Raw genomic sequence first — 19,315 nt, 5'->3', positions numbered from 1 at the left:
TCCAAATATAGACTTTAGTTAATAATAATGTATCAATATGACTCATTACTTGAAGCAAATGTATTTTAGTAATGTAAGACATTAACAATAGGCAAAACTGAGGCCTGGATAAATGGAAACTCTTGGTATAACTTTTCTGTAAATCTAAAACTATTTTAAATAAAAAGCTTATTTTTTTAAAAAAAGGTTATTAAAAAAAGGCAACATGTTCTAAAAACACCATGGCTAATTTATAAAAGAAACTAATATTACACAGTTCTGTTTTTAAAAGATCTTTTCCTTTTAATTCTATATGAAAGAGCAGTATATTTAAAGAATTCCTTAAAGCAACAGATTTATGCATAAGAAACTTAAGATAATTAAGTTTTTACCCTTTCAAGTGTGATTTCTTCATATTCATAATCTGCATCAGTGCCATTAACCTAATGAGGAAAAAGAAGTAGCACAGAAATTTAGAGTATAAAATTGGAAATGTCAAGACATAATTTTTGCATGATTTATTAATGCAAACCTGTTAAATATGATAGTAATCAAATAATTTGGCTTTACTGTAATGATTTTAGGTAAAATTTCAAAGACTGGAAGAGTACAAATGTGATTAATGAGTTGACATTTATGATATTATAACTTCAAATACTGAAAGGGTATGTACAGCTTTTAGTATTATGGAACTCCAACTCTTTTCACTGCCTTGATCCACACATCTAATCAGCTACTAATTCTTACTCATTCACTTCAATTTTTCTGAAAACAATCACCTCTTCATTGTCATCTCTACTACCTTGGTACAAGCCTTTGTTAATTTCTTCTGGATTACTGCCAGTGTAATCTACCCAATCTCTTGGATTAGTATTCTCCACTCCCCAAATCATTCTAATGTGTTTTACACAGATGGATCTTTTCGGAGCCCATGTCTAGTAACATACTCCCTCTAAAACTTTCAGAAACTCAAATACAAGGCTCTGTATGAAGTGACCCCAATCTATCATTTAGCTTCATTCCTAATATACATAACTCACCTCTTCATGAGCATTACATACCATCAAATTTGAAAAACTTATTACTCTTTCCTTTATATATCTTGCAAGTTCCCACCTCTGCATCTGTTACTTTAGTGTTGTCACAAATTTCACTTATGTATTTCATGTCTAAATTTGATGTCCCATTCAAGTCCTTGTTTATATCTTTTTAAAATATTATTATTATTATTTTTGAGAGAGAGAGAGAGGGAGAGAGGAGGAGGAGGAGGAGAAGGAGAAGGAGAAGGAGAAGGAGAAGGAGAAGGAGAAGGAGAAGGAGAAGGAGAAGGAGAAGGAGAAGGAGAAGAAGAAAGAACAAACAAGCAGGGGAGGGACAGAGAGAGACAGAGGTAGACACAGAATCCGAAGCAGGCTCCAGGCTCTGAGCCGTCAGCACAGAGCCTGACACAGGGCTCGAACCCATGAAATGTGAGATCATGACCTGAGCTGAAGTTGGATGCTCAACTGACTGAGCCACCCAAGCGTTCTTGCTTACATCTTATAGACCAAGCACTTTATCTTATTCCTTCCAATTTATTCCCTACTCCCTCCAGGAAGAATTTCCACAGAGAGAGGGTCACTGGTGAAGGGTGAATGGTCCTTGTAAGCAGATTAATTTTGGTTCAAGCCTTGCTCTAACATTTCTGATGGGATGAGGCTGCGCAAAATACCCGAGCAAGTCAAATAGGGATTGTGATAAACTGCATTTCTCTAGATGCCTCCCATCCTCCATCCTCCATGCTGTTTTGCAACATGACTAAACCATCCTACCATCAAGAGGTGTCATCTAGTTCTCCTTCCATTCAACCTAGGCAGTTCCTAGATGAGCTTTGTTATAAAGAATATGGCACAAATGATGCTGTGTAATATTTACCATTGTCTTAGAATGCACCTGCTTAGAACTCAGGAGCTATTATGTGAGGAAGCTCAAATAGCATATGAAAAGATTCAAATGAAGGAGAATTGAGGCCCTTGGCCAAAAGCCCCAGCTGCACTCCTAACTAGTAACAAGCATCAACTGCCAGTCATGTGAATGAGACTATTTTGGATCTTCCAGCCTTTTCCAGTACCCCAACCAATATAAAGTGGAAGAACCTTCCAGTTAACCCAGAAATTCATAAGAAATAATGAATTATTTTTTAGCCACTAAGTTTCAGGGTGGTTTGTTAAACAGCAATAGAATAATGAAACAACAGAATAATGAAGTCTTTTGTAAACTACTTTGTTTTCTTCACCATACTGTAAGAAAGTAACACTTAATTCAGGTCCAGTTTAGGTCCTAGGAGTTTTTTTCTTGAGGGCTTTTGAAACTCATCTCTTCTACCTTTTTGGGTTCTCATGGCTATAATGGATTCAAGCCCAATTGCTACTGTTTCCTCTTTTTCTCACCTAAAGAGTTTTTCTTCTTGTTTTTGAGATTATGTTTATGAGATTATGTTATATGTTACACATATAATTTTTTTTTTAATCTCAGATTTTGTCGGAGTGCTGACAATACTGCCTCCACCTTTGGCCCACCATCTTGTTCATGTTCACTTGAGGACCTCTCAGTGTCATGAGTTCTGGACCCTTTGGAAATTAAGATACATACCTTAGGAATGCCTGCCAAGGCCAGGATGAGGCTTGCTTTGGCCTCCCACGAATCTATTGAGATAATATAGTCTTTCCCCTCCCTGATGCACAGGTGGCACCACAAAATCTAATTAAAGTTTGTAGTCAATTAGGTGCATGTGAACCCTTCTCTGATCTCATTGCAATGCCCTTCTTTCTTTAAGCATTTTTTAAAAAGTTTATTGATTTAAATAATCTCTACACCCAATGTGAGGCTTGAACTCACAACCTCGAGATCAAGCGTTGTATCCTCTTCCAACTGAGGCAGCCAGGTGTCCCACTACAATGCCCTTCTGCAAGTCCCATTGCTCTATAAAATCTGTGAGGTCCAGACGTTGCAGAGAATAGCCATGCAGCTGCCATAGACTGTTGACCACCCGACAGCCATGCAAATAAAAAACTGTGTAAAAAGTCTAAGGAGTGGTCTGCTTCATTTTTTGGTCTCAAAGTGCCTTCTCAGTTTAGGGGATAGTTTACTGGCCTCCCACCCCCGCCTCCTAACAGATTTCTAGGCATCTAGAATGCAGGAGGTTTATACATATACATATACATATACATATACATATACATATACATATACATATACATATACATATACATATCCTACCAACTTGACTAGAAGTTCATTCTATCTATCTTAGAGAGAGAGAAAGCATGAGGGAGGGGGCAGAGAGAGAGGGAGACAGAAAATCTTAAGCAGGCACCATGCTCGGTGTGCAGCCTGACGCTCAACCAACAGAGCCACCCAGGTGCTCCGGAAGTCCTTTTTTATGAGTAAAAAACAAGCAAACAAAAAAACCTCGTATTTGCAGCTACACCATTTTTCTTACTCTAGAGGTTATCTGTATAGTCTTTATTTTCTTGCTAAAAGTCTCAGTCTTTATCAAAGAGGCTTTAATATTACTGATTAATCTATCACATTCTATGCTATTACATTTTTTTTTATCAATTCTTTATTCTTTCTTTAAAGCTTCTTGAGCTGAATGCTATTTCATTTATGCTGATTACTCTTCTATTTTTAATATTTATTTTAGAGAGAGAGAGAGTGCAAGCAGGGGAGGAACAGAGAGAGGGAGACACAGAATCCAAAGCAGGCACCAGGCTCTGAGCTGTCAGCACAGAGCCTGACACAGGGCTCAAAACCACCAACCATGAGATCATGACCTGAGCTGAAGTCAGCTGCTCAACTGACTGAGCCATCCAGGTGCCCCAACTCATCCATTAAAGGTAATACATTTTCCTCAGCATATGGCTTTGGCCAAATCCCAGCACTGCTACACTGAGCTCTATTTTTGTTCATTTATTTCTAAATACTCTGAAATTTTATTCTGGAAAACATTTCAACATAAGTGTGCTTATATGGCCCTTTTGATGTCAGTAAGTAAAATTCCTATATTGTGACCTTATGATTTCTGCTTTAAGAAATTTGGTATTTTTACCATTAAGCCTTCTCAAAAGGTAAACATATGGTAAATGTACTTCGTGCTTAATTTAATGCTAAGTCATTGATATCTAGTGAGGATTCTAGCTAGATAAGAGTGATCATAAAAAGGTGAAAAGTGACTAGACAATATGGACCCCAAATGACTTTATTTCTAAAGCCTCAATAACTTAAAACTGCTATTTCATATATAGAGACAATTTGATACAACATTACACATATTCAAACTGGGCTTCAAAATGCCGAGTACATTACCAAAGCCAAAAATTACTTTGTAAGTACCACCTCATTGGCAATAAAAGTAAAAAAAGCAATGGTGGTCTAATATTTTCAACAGCAATATGTTTTCCAGCAAAACTACAAAATGGTTGGTTTGCTTAGCCTTCTTTTTTGTAATTTTACAAAAGGTAAAATTTCCTCTTTTCCAATAGGAAAGGAATGCTTGCCTAATATTTATATTATTATATAAGGTCTATTACTCTCAATTAACAGGATAGGGTGAGAGGTAACATGGGAACAAAATGAGAGAGATCAATCTTCAGGCAAAGTAAATATATTATTAACAAAATAGTTTTTTTTCTTCTTTAAAAATATAAGAGTAGACTTAGAATAGTTCCTGAGAACTGTCATTGCTAATATTTTCTAGGTTTTGAATTTAGTCTTATCAACAAAATGGGCTTCTGTAGGTGGTCAAAGCTGGAGCAGAAACTAGAAGTCGACCAGGGTCTGACTGTGAAAGGTCTTGAGTGCTGTACTAAGCAATGAGAAATATTCTTTCAAGTTTCTGAGCATCAAGTAGGTTTAACAGATTTTCCAGAAAAGGAAATATGGTAGTATAAAATAAAAATGGAGAGCAAATGGAGAAAAGTAAACTGGTGAACAAATTATGGCAGCAGTCTGGTTGGAAGGCACAAATAGCAAAGACATTTAAGAACAGCTGGTAAATTCCTAAATATTAAAAAAAAAAATTCTAACATATATGGGAAAAAAAAAACCCTACAGAGCTGTAATCAAGAGTAACTAATCTAAAAAAAACCTGGCCACAAAAGAAAAATAAGATTATACAACATATATCAAAGGCAAATTGTATTCCATTGATCTATCTGGTTTTGGACCAGAACAATGCTTCTTTAATTAATGGTGTTTTATAATGTTTTATTATTTGGTAGGGAAATCTCTCACAGTTACTTTTAAATTTTACTTGGCTATTTTTGAGTTTTTACTTTTCTATACATCAGCACTGTCCAGTTTCTGTGATAAAATATTTTATAATCTGCCTTGTCCAATACAGTAGTTACTACCCACATATAGTTACTAAGAACTTAAAATGTGGTTAGTGCAACAGAGAAACTAAATTTTAAAGTTCTTCCTTTCTTTTTCTCTCACCCCTTCTCCCTTCCTTTCCCACCTCCTTCCCCGCACCCGAACACACTCTCATTTTGGGAACTATTACTGGTACTGTATCAAATTTACAGATACATCTGGGGAAAATGATGATCTCTGTGTTATCTTCCTGCTCAGCAATAAGAGCTATTCTCTGTTTACCTACGTATTCTTTTATGCCATCAGCAACGTTTTATAGTTTTCTTACTACAAGCTCTATAATTTCCTGTTAAGCTGATTGTTAGGTATTTCATATTTTATTGACAGAGTTAATGGACTCATTTCCAACTAGTTACTGCTAGTATATTGGAATAGCACTTATTAATTATTAAGTTGTATAATTTTTTTCTTTTTAATATAATTTGCTTTAATTATGGGTACATATATGCCATAAAGAGGCAGAGGAAAAATTGTAACACAGATATCCTCAGTCCCTTACAGACCCAAAGATTTTAATTTTCTCATCAGCCTACACCGATATATCCAAACAGGACAGACAAATCCTGTTACATAGTCAGTATAAGAGTTCTCCAAAGGAAGATTTAAAAGGAGGCTTAATTTACTAATTCCTTGTTGTGTAGGTTCAACTCAGTAATTCCTTTCTAACTATAAGATACTGAAAGTCAAGATTTTATCTATCAGTATTCATGTGACTCATAGTTCCTATTAATATGTAATTTCAATTAAAAACTTCAAAGTCTAAACTATTACAAGGTAAGAATCTAAAAATAAGAATGTATTGGGAAGAAGAAAATGTTCTTCCTAATGAAGAATTAACATAACTAAATACAAAGTATTAACCCCAAAAGAATTTACATTAAGATTTTACTAAATAATGAAGAGCAGCATTTAGGCTGATTTAAAAATATTACAGTTACCAATTACACAATATATATCGAAAAAATGAAGCTTTTAGTATATAAGAAAACTACCAAAGTCCAATCAAATGAATTTTTGTAACCTTCACTATTTGTGGTATGTCTTAAGGAAAAAAAAGACAGATGGAAATTATTTCAACAAATTACTTCATTTCCATCTTATTACTGAAATCAGTAAGAACTGAGAATTTTTGTCCTTAACTTTGCCTTCCCCTAACATTTTTTTACTATTTAAAAAAGAATAGGAATGCACAGAGACAGAATCAACCCCAATGCCAATAAAATTATATCAATTAATACTGAAAATCGAGTATAATACAGCATACTTAATGGTAAAAGACTGAAAGCTTTCTCCCAAGGATCAGGAATAAGACAAGATATTTGCTCTTGCCACTTCTATTAAACACTGAAATAATGGAGGTTCTAGCCAGGGCAATTAGGCTAAATAAATAAATAAATACATACATACATACATTCTGATTGTAAAGGATGAAGTAAAACTCTCTCAATTTGCAGATGACATGATCTTATATAAAAAATCCAAATGAATCTACACACTAAAAAACTAATGAATGAGTTCAGTAAGGTTGCAGGATATAAGATCAAAATCTATTATGTTTCTAAATGAATTCCTAAAATTCCATTATACTCTAATACACTAGCAATGAAAAATCCATAAATGAAATTAAGAAAAACAATTCCATTTATAAATGCATTAAAAGAGAAAAATACTCAGGAATAAATATTAAACAAAAGAAGTGTAGGATTTGTACAGTGAAAATTAAAACATTTCGAGAACAATTAAAGTTGTAAACAAATGGAAAGCCATTCTGTGTTCACAGATTAGAAGATATAATATTGATAAGATGGCAATACTGCCCCCATTTACCTACAGTCAAACCAATCCCTACCAAAATCCTAGTTGCCCTTTTGTTGCGTGCAGAAATTGACAAGCTGATCCTAAAATTTATACAGAAATGGAAAGAACCCAGAGTAGCCAAAACAAGCTTAAAAAGTTGAAGGACTTATACCTTCTGATTTCCAATCTTATTACAAAGCTACAGTAATCAGGACTATGTGGTATTGGCATAAGGATACACATAAAGATCAACAGTAGAGAATTAAGAATCCAGAATAAACCCATATATTAATAACTGATTTCCTACAAGGGTGCCAAGACCATTCAATGTAGAAAGAATAGGCTTTTCAACAAATGGTGATGGTACAATTGGACACCCACATGTAAAAGAATGAGGCTGTACTCTTACCTCCACAATATATAAAACTCAAAATGGATCAAAGATCTAGATGTAAGAGCTAAAACTATGAAACTCTTAGAGGAAAACCTAAGTGTCCTCATGATTTTGGATTAGGCAGTGTTTTAAAATACAGACTGCAATCAACTATAGTCCAAAAACAGGGAAAAAAGGACTTACAGTCTATAAAATTATGTACCATTTGATTAAAAAAAAAGCACAGGAACTACTTCTACTTAAACATCTCTGAAGACATTTTCCTTTGGAGTAAAAAAATGTTAGATTAGATTCTGCTGTTCTGGTTATTTATCTTTAAGGGCTTTTTAACAAAGTAAGTTTACAGAGAAGCACTAATCAATTTAATACAAAGTTATAACTATTTTAACATGTGAACATATACATATATGCCTGGGTACTAAAAATCTAGTCACTCAAATAGATTTCTAAAATGACTCTGAATATATGGCACTGTTTAAGTGACTACCAGTCAGAGATAGCCTCTAGTGAAAATTAGTCATTAAAAAAAATAAGCCCTAAATTTCTATTTAAACATTTCTGCTTTGCATAAGTATGGGGAAAAAAACCAAAGAAGGACAGTATTGCTTCATTGACTTTAACAACTACAGCTTAGTGACAGAACATCACAAGTCCAATGTATTAAAGAAAATGAAGATGTTACCTTTGTATATGTATCAAAAACTGAACAGGTAAAGCAGAATTATTTAAATGTGTGGAGGAAATTGAACTTACATAACTCGATGTTTCCAAGCTATCTGTGTTGACCAGTACTGGAGGAGGGTTTGCCTTAAAGAAAGAATTGTAAATGTGTTAGCTTAACAGGAAAATTGACACATTAATTACTAATGTCCATAAATGTTAGAAGCATATGAAAGATTTGCTATTTCTTAAATTTTAATTTTATATGAGCTTTTCATATGTTAATCAATGAGCCAGTTTCCAGCACCAGAAGATGAAAAGAATTAAGTATAAACAGTTAAATTTGATTTGCTTTTGAGAAATAAATTATTTCTGCTAAAACAGACATAATTTTCTTAAGATCTGTGAGAAAGTTAACCAACCTTCTAAAAAAAACCCACAAATATTCTTTGTATAAGAACTCTTCCTTGGTAATGCAAGCTGGTGTAGCCACTCTGGAAAACAGTATGGAAGTTCCTCAAAAAACTAAAAATAGAACTACCCTATGACCCAGCAATTGCACTACTAGGCATTTATCCATGGGATACAGGTGTGCTGTTTCGAAGGGACACATGCACCCCCATGTTTATAGCAGCACTATCAACAATAGCTAAAGTATGGAAAGAGCCCAAATGTCCATCGATGGATGAATGGATAAAGAAGATGTGGTGTGTGTGTGCGTGTATATATATATATATATATATATATATATATATATATATATATATATAATCTTATACCTAATACACACACACACACACACACACACACACACACACACACACACACACACTCTGGAGTATTACTTGGCAATCAAAAAGAATGAAATCTTGCCATTTGCAACTACGTGGATGGAACTGGAGGGTATTATGCTAAGTGAAATTAGTCAGAGAAAGACAAAAATCTTATGACTTCACTCATATGAGGACCTTAAGAGACAAAACAGATGAACATAAGAGAAGGGAAACAAAAATAATATAAAAACAGGAAGGGGGATAAAACAGAAGAGACTCATAAACACGGAGAACAAACAGAGGGATACAGGAGGAGATGTGGGGGGGGGGGGATGGGCTAAATGGGTAAGGGGCACTAAGGAATCTACTCCTGAAATCATTGTTACACTATATGCTAATTTGGATGTAAATTTAAAAATAAATAAATAAATAAATTAATTAATTAAAGAAATAAAATTTAAAAATAAAATAACCACCATATGCTAACTTGGATATAAATTAAAAATTTTTTAAATTAAAAAAAATATTTTAAAAATATAATAAGCGTTTAGTTACATTTTACTTGTTCTTTACACTTAAATTTAAGGGTTCTACTATCATATCACAGTTCCCAGAAAATATGACATATAACATTGCTGCTTTAATGAAGTTAATAATTTCTTAGGCCTAAAACTTTGCTATTTGAAATAATCTTCTCTGTCATTTGAAAAGTGTACACCCTCTCTTTATTTCTCAAAAATGCTGCCAGTTTGTCCCTTCCTATTTAAACTTCCTAATAAAATTATTTTAATAAAGTTATTTATTGCCATAGAAAGAGAAAAAAAAAAGAACTCTTCCTGAGTTTTCAGAAATCATTAGTTTTTCTATTCCCAAGGATACCACGAAGATTCCAATCTTTTATCACCCAGAAAAAAAAATCTCTATTTTCAGTTGTAATTATCACTTTCCACCCGTTATTCTAGACAACTCACCGAATAACAATGGTCAAAAATTCAAGAGCAAAACAAACAAAAAAACAAGTAGAATAACATATCTCTAATTATGTATGGATTGAAAAAGGCATGGTTTTCTGGGTAAGCTGGAAAGTAATTATTATGTAGATGAAATAAAATTTAAAGAATAAAATGCAATAAACACCAAATGAAAAACATATCCAGACATACATACCAGAAACGTATGTGATCCCCCCTCAAAATTATCTTTCTTCTATATGAGTATAAATGTACCATATCGAATGACATTTACATACATTCAAAAGGACAACTATCCTTTAAACAAATTTTAGGATATGTTTATAAACATTAATAGTTCTGCTATCCCAATTAACTAAAGAATTATACATAAAACCTATATGAAAGAAACATTATACACAAAATAACCATCTTCTTCCAAGTATATGGGCATTTCTAAGAGGTAAGTGTTCAGAGTTCAAATGTTTTAGGCCATTTTCAGCAAAGTACTACATCTGGATGATAATGCGATAAAATGCTTAAAGACAACACAGTTGCATGGTTAAACAACCATATAATATGCAACTGGGCTACATGAAGCAGATTAAAAATGAGAATATTTTATTATATATAAAATTATATATTATAAAAATATTATATATAAAAATTAAATATACTTTACATGCAGTTCTACCTTTGAATGTAATAATCTATTTTCAGATGACTTAGTGAAAACCAAATCTATGAAGTACAAATACTAGTTATATAAGATTATTAGGTAAAACTAGTCAACTTACAGACATTTGAGATTATATGAGTATCTGAAATTATTCATCTCCCAGTGACCCATTGAGATTCCTCAAATTCATAATATTTCACTTCATTAAAAAAATTAAGGGCACAACTTTACCTTATTTTGCTCAAGCAATTACAGAGGATAGCAAGAAAGAAAAGGGTACACAAAAAAAAGTCACAAAAGAAGTTACATTCTTCAAAAATTAAGGCAACAAAGCCTTTTGGTTCCCTCTGCCCATTTATTAACAAACATACAATGAAAAAAGTCTGTTATCATCATCATTGCATAGAAGTTATCTTCTGATTCTAGTCATATAAAAAGTCTATCTGATATTGAATGATACAATGCGTTAAATATACTTCAAATAAAATAATGACAATGAGAGGTCAGGAATGAGAGGGATTATGGATCATATGAGTGCCCATGAGTTGATGATTGCTGGAGTTTAGTGATGAGTATACATGGGAATTCACCGTATTACTACTGCCTCTACATGTAAGGACTTTTGAAATTTCTTTACATTTCATTACATTTCTTTACATTTCATTTACATTTTCTACATGTTGAAATTTTTCATAATAAAAAATAAAGCAAAAAAATTATATTGAGACAACTATTCAGTTTGTGGGATGTGAATAACTAAGACAGTTGTGAAATACTATAGGTTAGAGTTGCTATTAAGATATTAGCATTCACATCATAAAGCTGATTTCAACTTTAAAGTTCAGTTCAAAATAAAAAATATAGATGAGTGGAATAATCTGTAATTTTGACTTAAAGAACATAGTAATATATAATAAAGTTATTTTTATATGTATCTTATAATTAACGTGGGAATGATCATATTTGAAGGGAAATGATGCTAATAACATGAAACTGGACAAAAACCAGGAATGTTCACATTGAGGATTAGGCAAGAATTTCAACCAAAAGTACTATCAGGATAAGAAAACCTAGCCATTTAAAAAGATCATAAAAGATGGTCTCAAATAGAGTCTATAATAAATGAAGCACAAGAGGCATGATCTGACTGCCTCAAGTTTAACTGCCTAAAATAAAGAAAAAATATTTAAGACTGTGTTAGAAGGTAGAGAATTAAAACATTTAATTTGGAATACACTATACTCTTACTTAATCACTTGAGATTTTCTAAATTCTTGTATCACAAAATACAGAAATAGTATATGACAAAGTAATCCTCCAAAGCTCTCAAGGAGGTAGGAATGAAAATTAAACGGGTAGCACAATTTTAATGTGTTTGAAGGGTATGATAAACAATGCAGAAAGGCACAATACCCTAGCAACAAAAAGCTAAAGAACAGGCTACTTCTGAAGGGAGAGATGCAGAAAAACTTGGCCACAGAAAGTACATACTTTCAAACAGCTGAGGTAGAAAGAACACTACAATCAGAAACGGTAGCAAATCTGGTTAGCTTAAGACCTTGGGATCTGTAAACGGGATAGTGGGTAGCAGAACAGGTGACATGAAATTATCAGCTCTGCTTAGGAGTCAAACAAAAAAACTTAATCTATTTGAAAATTATTTCAAATGAAGAAAAACTCTTCCCTGCACCTCACTTCAAATGACATCAAAAGACTTGGTTCTAATGATGTTTCTATCTCACTCTACTATTCAGTAACTCTGACTGTATAGGTAAGTCATAAGTGTTCTTGAAACTCATTTTCTCCATCTATAAAGGGACAGCAACACATGCCTTTACCCAAGAGGACTGTGTGAGGATTCAGCAAATAGTAAAGGAAAATTTGTTGTCAACAATAGAAACCAACATATACCGTTGTATATAGTATATATAACAACATATACCATTGTGTATGTTTCAACTAGGACAATAATGAAGTCCTACAATTCACTCAGAGATTTACTAAAGGGGGAAGGGATATTCCAAAAAGAGGAACTAACAAACCCCTGAGAATTTGACCCAAGTATCAATAACAAGACTCAAACATAATTTTGCTCATCCAAATTTTTACTATTCCATCTCATTAATAACAGGCCTCATAGGGATTGCTGCTGTAACACAATGCAGCATTCTTACACAACTTCAGAAAGCAGTATTACATTAAAAAAAACAAACTGTTAAATAATTCTAAAATCCCGTTATTTAAAACAGGCCAAAATTAGGAGTTTAGAAAATGTGTTTATGCTGTGCATTGTATTTCTCCTTCTTACTATTTATCAAAGTTTCATTATGTTATTTGCTTAATGACAGTCTCCTTCTCTCCTACTAAATTATAAAAAAAGTGTTTTTTCATATGAAGAACTCACAAATCCCAGAACACATCTTGGATTCTAATTTGAGACACTGCATTAAAAAAGTTAAATGCTATCACTTAGGTGATCAATTTAAGTTAGAGTGAATGTAAAAATAAATAGGATGGATTCTGAGAAGATGGCAAAATAGGAAGCAACACAAATTTGTCACCTAGACAACAACTGCACTGGCAGAGTCTGATATATCTATTTTGAAATTCTACTGAATCCCAGAATAGGCTATAGGAGGCTTGCAACTTCAGGGGAAGTACTGGATGGTAAATTGTGGTTAATTCAATCATCTCAGCTCTTAGCACAGTAGCAGCTGTCCAACTCCCACCCCTCTGCCCTGTAAGTTAGCTGTGCAAGTGTTCTTGGAGTTGCTGGCACAAAACTTGCACAAACTAGGAGGGACAAAAAAACCTACTCTCCAAATATAGGGGATCTGTGCTCTGATTGCTAACTGCTGCTTCTGATCACAGAGGTGCAGACAAAGAAGCATGGCCATTATTGTTGTCTTCCCATTGATACAAGCCCCTCCCCCTCTGGTTCAAGTGACATCCAGAGGATTTAAAGGGCAAACATCTCCTCCCACCATTTCATTTTTCTATTTTTCTCCTTTTGAGAGTCAGACACAGACACCTAGGATATTCAAAAGTAGTCACATATATAAGGGAAATTAGAAAGCCACTGTACCTGTCCAGGGAAGGTTTAGGCAAAGAAAAGACCTAAGGAAGACCTTAAGTTTGTACTGCAGACTGATTTCTTGGCACAGAGCTAGCCTACAATTAAAACAATAACAACAATAACAAAAATAAAAACAAAAAATAGCAAACCTTAGGAAACAGGAGAACCTGATTTCCAGAGTTAAAGCATCATAGGAGTCAAATGTCCAGTTTTCAGCAAAGAAACCAAAGGCATGCCAAGAAACAGTAAAGAGTGGCCCATTCAAAGGAGAAAAAGAAAGAATGAAAGAAAGAAAAGATAAACTGCCTTTAAAAAAACCTGGTGGCAGACCTACTAGACAAAGACTTTGAAACAACCATATTAAATATGTTTAAGGAACTAAAAGGGAAAGTAGACAAAATGAAATATGGGGAAATTTATAATAGGTAAAATGGAAAAATTTATAAAAAATAAAAAAGTTAAAAGGAAATTCTGGAGTTGAAAAGTTCAATAATAGAAATGAAAAATTCAATAGAGTAATTCAAAGGCAGATGCGAGCAGGCAGAAGAATTAACAAACCTGAAGATAGGACAGTGGAAATTAAGTCTGAGAACAGGAAAAAAAAAAAAAAAAAAAAAAAAAAAAAAAAAAAAACTAAAGAAAAATGACCAGATTCTAAGGGACCTAGGGCCACCATGAAGAGGACCAACACACACCTCATGGACGTCTGTCTCAGAAGAGGAGAGATCAAGGAACAGAAAAAATATCTGAAGAAATAATGGCCAAAACATTCGCAAATATGATAAAAACAACACCATCACCACATGAGTACAAACATCCAAGAAGCTCCACAAACTCATGGTAGGATGATTCACATCGAGACATATTATAATCAAATTGTTGAACGACGGGGGTGCCTGGGTGGTTCATTTGGTTAAGCATCCAACTCTTGGTTTCAGCTCATGATCTCTCAGCTTTGTGGATTCGAGCCCTGCATTGGGCTCTGTGCTGGCATGGTAGAACCTGCTTGGGATTCTCTCTCTTCCTCTCTCTCTGCCCTTCCCCCAACTTGTGCCATCTCTGTCTCTCTCAAAATAAACTTAAAAAAAAAAATTGTTGAAAGACAAAAAGAATTTTGAGAGCAGCAAGAAAAAAGTGACTTATTACATACAAGGGATCTTCAATAAGATTATCAACAAATTTCTCATCAGAAACTCGAGGTGAGAAGGCAGTGGGCTGATATATATATTTAAAGTACTACAAGAAACCCCTTGTCAACCAAGAACCCTATCTCTGGTAAAACTGTCTTTCAAATGTGAGGGAGGAATTAAAATATTCCCAGATAAACAAAAGCTGAAGGAGATCATTACCAGTAGAGCTGTCCTGAAAAAAATAGAAAACCAAAAACAAATGCTAATGAGAGTCTTGCAGGTGGAAATGATGACACCAGAGTGTAACTCAAGGTGTTTGAAGCAATAAAGATCTCAGTAAAGATAACTATAAGGGCAATTATAAAAGCAAATATTATTGTCACAGTGCTTTTTATTTTCTACATATTCTTAGAGGAAATACTTTCAGTCTTTCACCACTGAGTACAATGTCTGCAGTGGGTTTTTCACAAGGGAAAGATGAAAAGAGTTCTGTAGATGAATGACAGTGATGGTTGCACAAAAATGAATGTACTTACTACCAATGATATATAAACTTAAAAATGGTTTTAAGATGGTAAATTTTTACATTATGTGTATCTTACCACAACTAAAAATTTGGAAAAATATATGACCTCAAACTAATTGTGAAAATGTATCAAACACAAATTGAAATATATTCTACAAAATAACTAGCTAGTTTTCTTCTAAAATGCCACATTCATGGAAGACATACAGTGGGGGCTACTCCAAGTTAAAGGAGACTACAGTGTCATGAAGGCAATGTGTAATCTTAGACTGGCCAAAGGATCTATTTTTGTTTCTCCTATAAAGAATATTATTGGGGCAACTGGCAAAATATAATTAAGGTCTACAGATTAATCTGATATAGTTTTATGCTAATGTTCATTTTCTAATATAGCTCACTGTACTATGGTAATACTTTTGTTCTTATGAAAAAATATTTAGTGTTATAAAATATTTGTATTTAGAGGTAAAAGGGGCATGAGAGAAACTTCCTTTGAAATGATTCATAAAAAATATTTTAATTATATAGGAAGAGAAATGATAAAGCAAATATGGTAGGTAAAAATATTAAGAATTAGGGGAGCTAGGTAAAGGTATGTGGGATTTCACTGCACTATTTAAAAAAATTTTTTTTTAACATTTATTCATTTTTGAGAGACAGAGACAGAGCATGAGCGGGGAAGGGGCAGAGAGAGGGAGACAGAATCTGAAGCAGGCTCCAGGCTCTGAGCTGTCAGCACAGAACCCGACACAGGGCTTGAACTCACAAACTGCGAGATCATGACCTGAGCCAAAGTCGGATGCTCAACCGACTGAGCCAACCAGGTGCCCTGGAAAAAAAAGTGTTTTTTAATGTTTATTTCTGACAGAGAGGAACAGAGTGTGAGCAGGGGAGGGGCAGAGAGAGAGGGAGACACAGAATCTGAAGCAGGCTCCAGGCTCTGAGCTGTCAGCACAGAGCCTAACGTGAGGATGAACTCACGAACCATGAGACAGATGATGGATGACCTCAGCCAAACTTTACTGACTTAACTAACTGAGCCACCTAGGTGCCCCTCATTGCACTATGAATGCAATTTTCTTAAGTCTGAAGTGATATGAAAATAATATAAAACAAATTTAATAAAAAACCCAAAATATAAGCAGAATAAGGGCACTGCAGTCAGTTATTAGTGTGTAGTTAAAAAGGCTCATCAAGGTAACTTGAAGCATGCTTTCCTATTTAGGATTACCAATAAAATGAAAATGTATTAGGTCATACTTTAATGTTTATTTATTTTTGAGAGACAGAGAGTGAGCGGAGGAGGGGCAGAGAGAGAGGGAGACACAGAATCGGAAACAGGCTCCAGGCTCTGAGCCATCAGCCCAGAGCCTGACGCGGGGCTTGAACTCACGGACCGCGAGATCGTGACCTGGCTGAAGTCGGACGCTTAACCGACTGCGCCACCCAGGCGCCCCTAGGTCATACTTTAGATTATACTAAAGATCAAATTAGCTAAGACTCAATACTCAAATGTTTTGTGAAAGCTGTATGGTCCAAAAGTGATAAAAAATGGTCTGCACTGGATATATCTGTAATGTAACTACTCTCATGTCATGTTAGAGTTGTAAACTTGTCCCTTGCACAGACAGTAGGCTCCTAGAGAACAAGGCCAGTATTATATTTATATCTTAGTAGCTACAGGACTGGAACAATAAACAAAAAAAATTGAATGAACATCAATCTCTCCAAAACACATATTTGAGTGTGTACAAAAAATTTTACACACACAAATTAGCCATAAAGCATTTTCAACTATACCTTAGTTACACGACAGATCCCCACAACAGGTTGAAATAGAGGTCTAAAGCATCTGGTTTTTATTTTATTTATTTATTTATTTTAACGTTTATTTATTTTTGAGACATAGAGAGACAAAGCATGAACAGGGGAGGGGCAGAGAGATAGGGAGACACAGAATCTGAAACGGGCTCCAGGCTCTGAGCTGTCAGCACAGAGCGTGACACGGGGCTCGAACTCAAGGACCGTGAGATCATGACCTGAGCTGAAGTTGGAAGCTTAACCGAATGAACCACCCAGGCGCCCCATAAAGCATCTGGTTTTATTTTATTTTATTTTTTTATTTTTTTTTTATTTTTAAAAAAAAATTTTTTTTTCAACGTTTATTTATTTTTGGACAGAGAGAGACAGAGCATGAACGGGGGAGGAGCAGAGAGAGAGGGAGACACAGAATTGGAAACAGGCTCCAGGCTCTGAGCCATCAGCCCAGAGCCTGATGCGGGGCTCGAACTCACGGACCGCGAGATCGTGACCTGGCTGAAGTCGGACGCTTAACCGACAGCGCCACCCAGGCGCCCCAAGCATCTGGTTTTAAATCAGAGTATTTCCTTTGGGGTAGAAAAAGACATTTAATAGGTCAGTATCTATGTGGAGTACTGGAGGTACAAGAAACTGAGTAGTTTCCCCACTATCACACAGCCAGAAAGGGGTGACGCCAGGAAGTGGTAGTCAAGTCTCACTATGAAGTCCATGCTCTTCATGCATCTTCAGCAGCAATTCGTTATGCCTTTCTCCATACCACTATGTGGAGGGCTTTCATAAAATGTAAATGACGTGATCAATATAAAAATAATCTGAAAAGTATAAAAATTCTACAAATAATTAGACTATATCTATCTATCTATCTATCTATCTATCTATCAGTAGATAGATATAGAGATACCGATAGATAGATAGATAGATAGATAGATAGATAGATAGATAGATAGATAGATAGATACAGAGTCTGTAATAAGGCTATCTATATATATCTATATATAGCTATCTAATTTGCTTAATCCTCAAATTCATTAAAAAAACTTTTTTTTAATTTTTTTTTGAGAGACAGAGAGAGTGAGCAGGGGAGGGGTAGAGAGAGAGGGAGAGGGAAAGAGAATCCCAAGCAGGCTCCACACTGTCAGCCTAAAGACCAATGTGGGGCTTGAACTCATGAACCATGAGATGATGACCTGAGATGAAATCAAGAGTCAGGTGCTTATTAACCAACTGAGCCACCCAGGCGCCCCTCCTCAAACTCATTTTAAATTACTCAGGGAGGCATTATTCCCCATTTTAACAGATGAAGGGAGTATAAAATGTAGAGGTTAAGTAACTTGTTTGAATTGCACAGGTAGGACTAGACTCCAAATCTTGCGTCTTCTTCTATTTCTATGACATCCTGATGCATCTAAAATGTAAAGTAGTAGATCTTTAGAAGAAAAACTATTTCCATTTAAAATGGTAAAATAAGGGGGGTGCCTGGGTGGGTCAACCAGTTAATAAGCATCTGACTTCAGCTCAGGTCATGATCTCATGGTTCTTGAGTTTATGAATTTGAGCTTCTGCATTGAGCTCTCTGCTGTTAGCACAGAGCCTGCTTTGGATCCTCTGATGGCCCCTCTCTCTGTCCCTCCTCTGCTCACTTTCTCTCTCAAAAATAAATAAACATTAAAAACTGTTAAAATTAGGTTATCTATTAAGTAAGGCTTTCAAATTTATTTGAGGACATTTTAACCAGTTATACTAATTTTAAAATGTACATGTTATACTTGATTAATCAGGAAAAGGCTTATTGATTGTGGAAAGTGAGGCACACCCTATAGGCTTCTCACATTATACAACATAAATTATTAATGTACCCCACATGCACTTTCGTAGTGTATTTAAAACCTAAAATGAGGCTAAGGAGAACAAATAAGCCTTTCTCTTGTGCACATACCCTCATTTGTTTTTCTAACCTGTTCCCTGGTTTACTGTCTCAAAGAAATATGAAATAACACTAATAATATGAATAGCCAAGATCATGTGCTAGTTGCACATACATTATTATTCTTCCAATCACTGTAAAACATCTCAAGTTAGTATTACAATCATCTTCAGTGTTACAGATGAGTAAAC

The 19,315-nt window shown here is 34.6% G+C and overlaps 1 protein-coding gene across 30 annotated transcripts in view; it reads right to left on the bottom strand.

Annotated features, from left to right (window-relative positions):
- Nucleotides 1-19,315, bottom strand: part of DLG1 (discs large MAGUK scaffold protein 1) — a 279,344-nt gene that overhangs the window by 106,848 nt on the left and 153,181 nt on the right. For 24 of the 30 annotated variants that reach the window (XM_086675062.1, XM_086675061.1, XM_086675060.1 and 21 more), the window contains 2 exons: nucleotides 8,339-8,392; nucleotides 372-422 (listed from right to left, as the gene is read on the bottom strand). In XM_086675062.1, coding sequence (XP_086531188.1) covers nucleotides 372-422; nucleotides 8,339-8,392 — 105 coding nt within the window. The remainder of the gene's footprint in view (nucleotides 1-371; nucleotides 423-8,338; nucleotides 8,393-19,315) is intronic. The other 6 variants (XM_086675068.1, XM_086675077.1, XM_086675079.1 and 3 more) reach the window with 1 other exon arrangement.

Source organism: Puma concolor, chromosome C2, assembly GCF_028749965.1.
Source record: "Puma concolor isolate L17-30 chromosome C2, mPumCon1.1.hap2, whole genome shotgun sequence".
Classification (NCBI taxonomy): Eukaryota; Metazoa; Chordata; class Mammalia; order Carnivora; family Felidae; genus Puma; species Puma concolor.
This window is presented reverse-complemented; position numbering and strand designations above follow the sequence as displayed.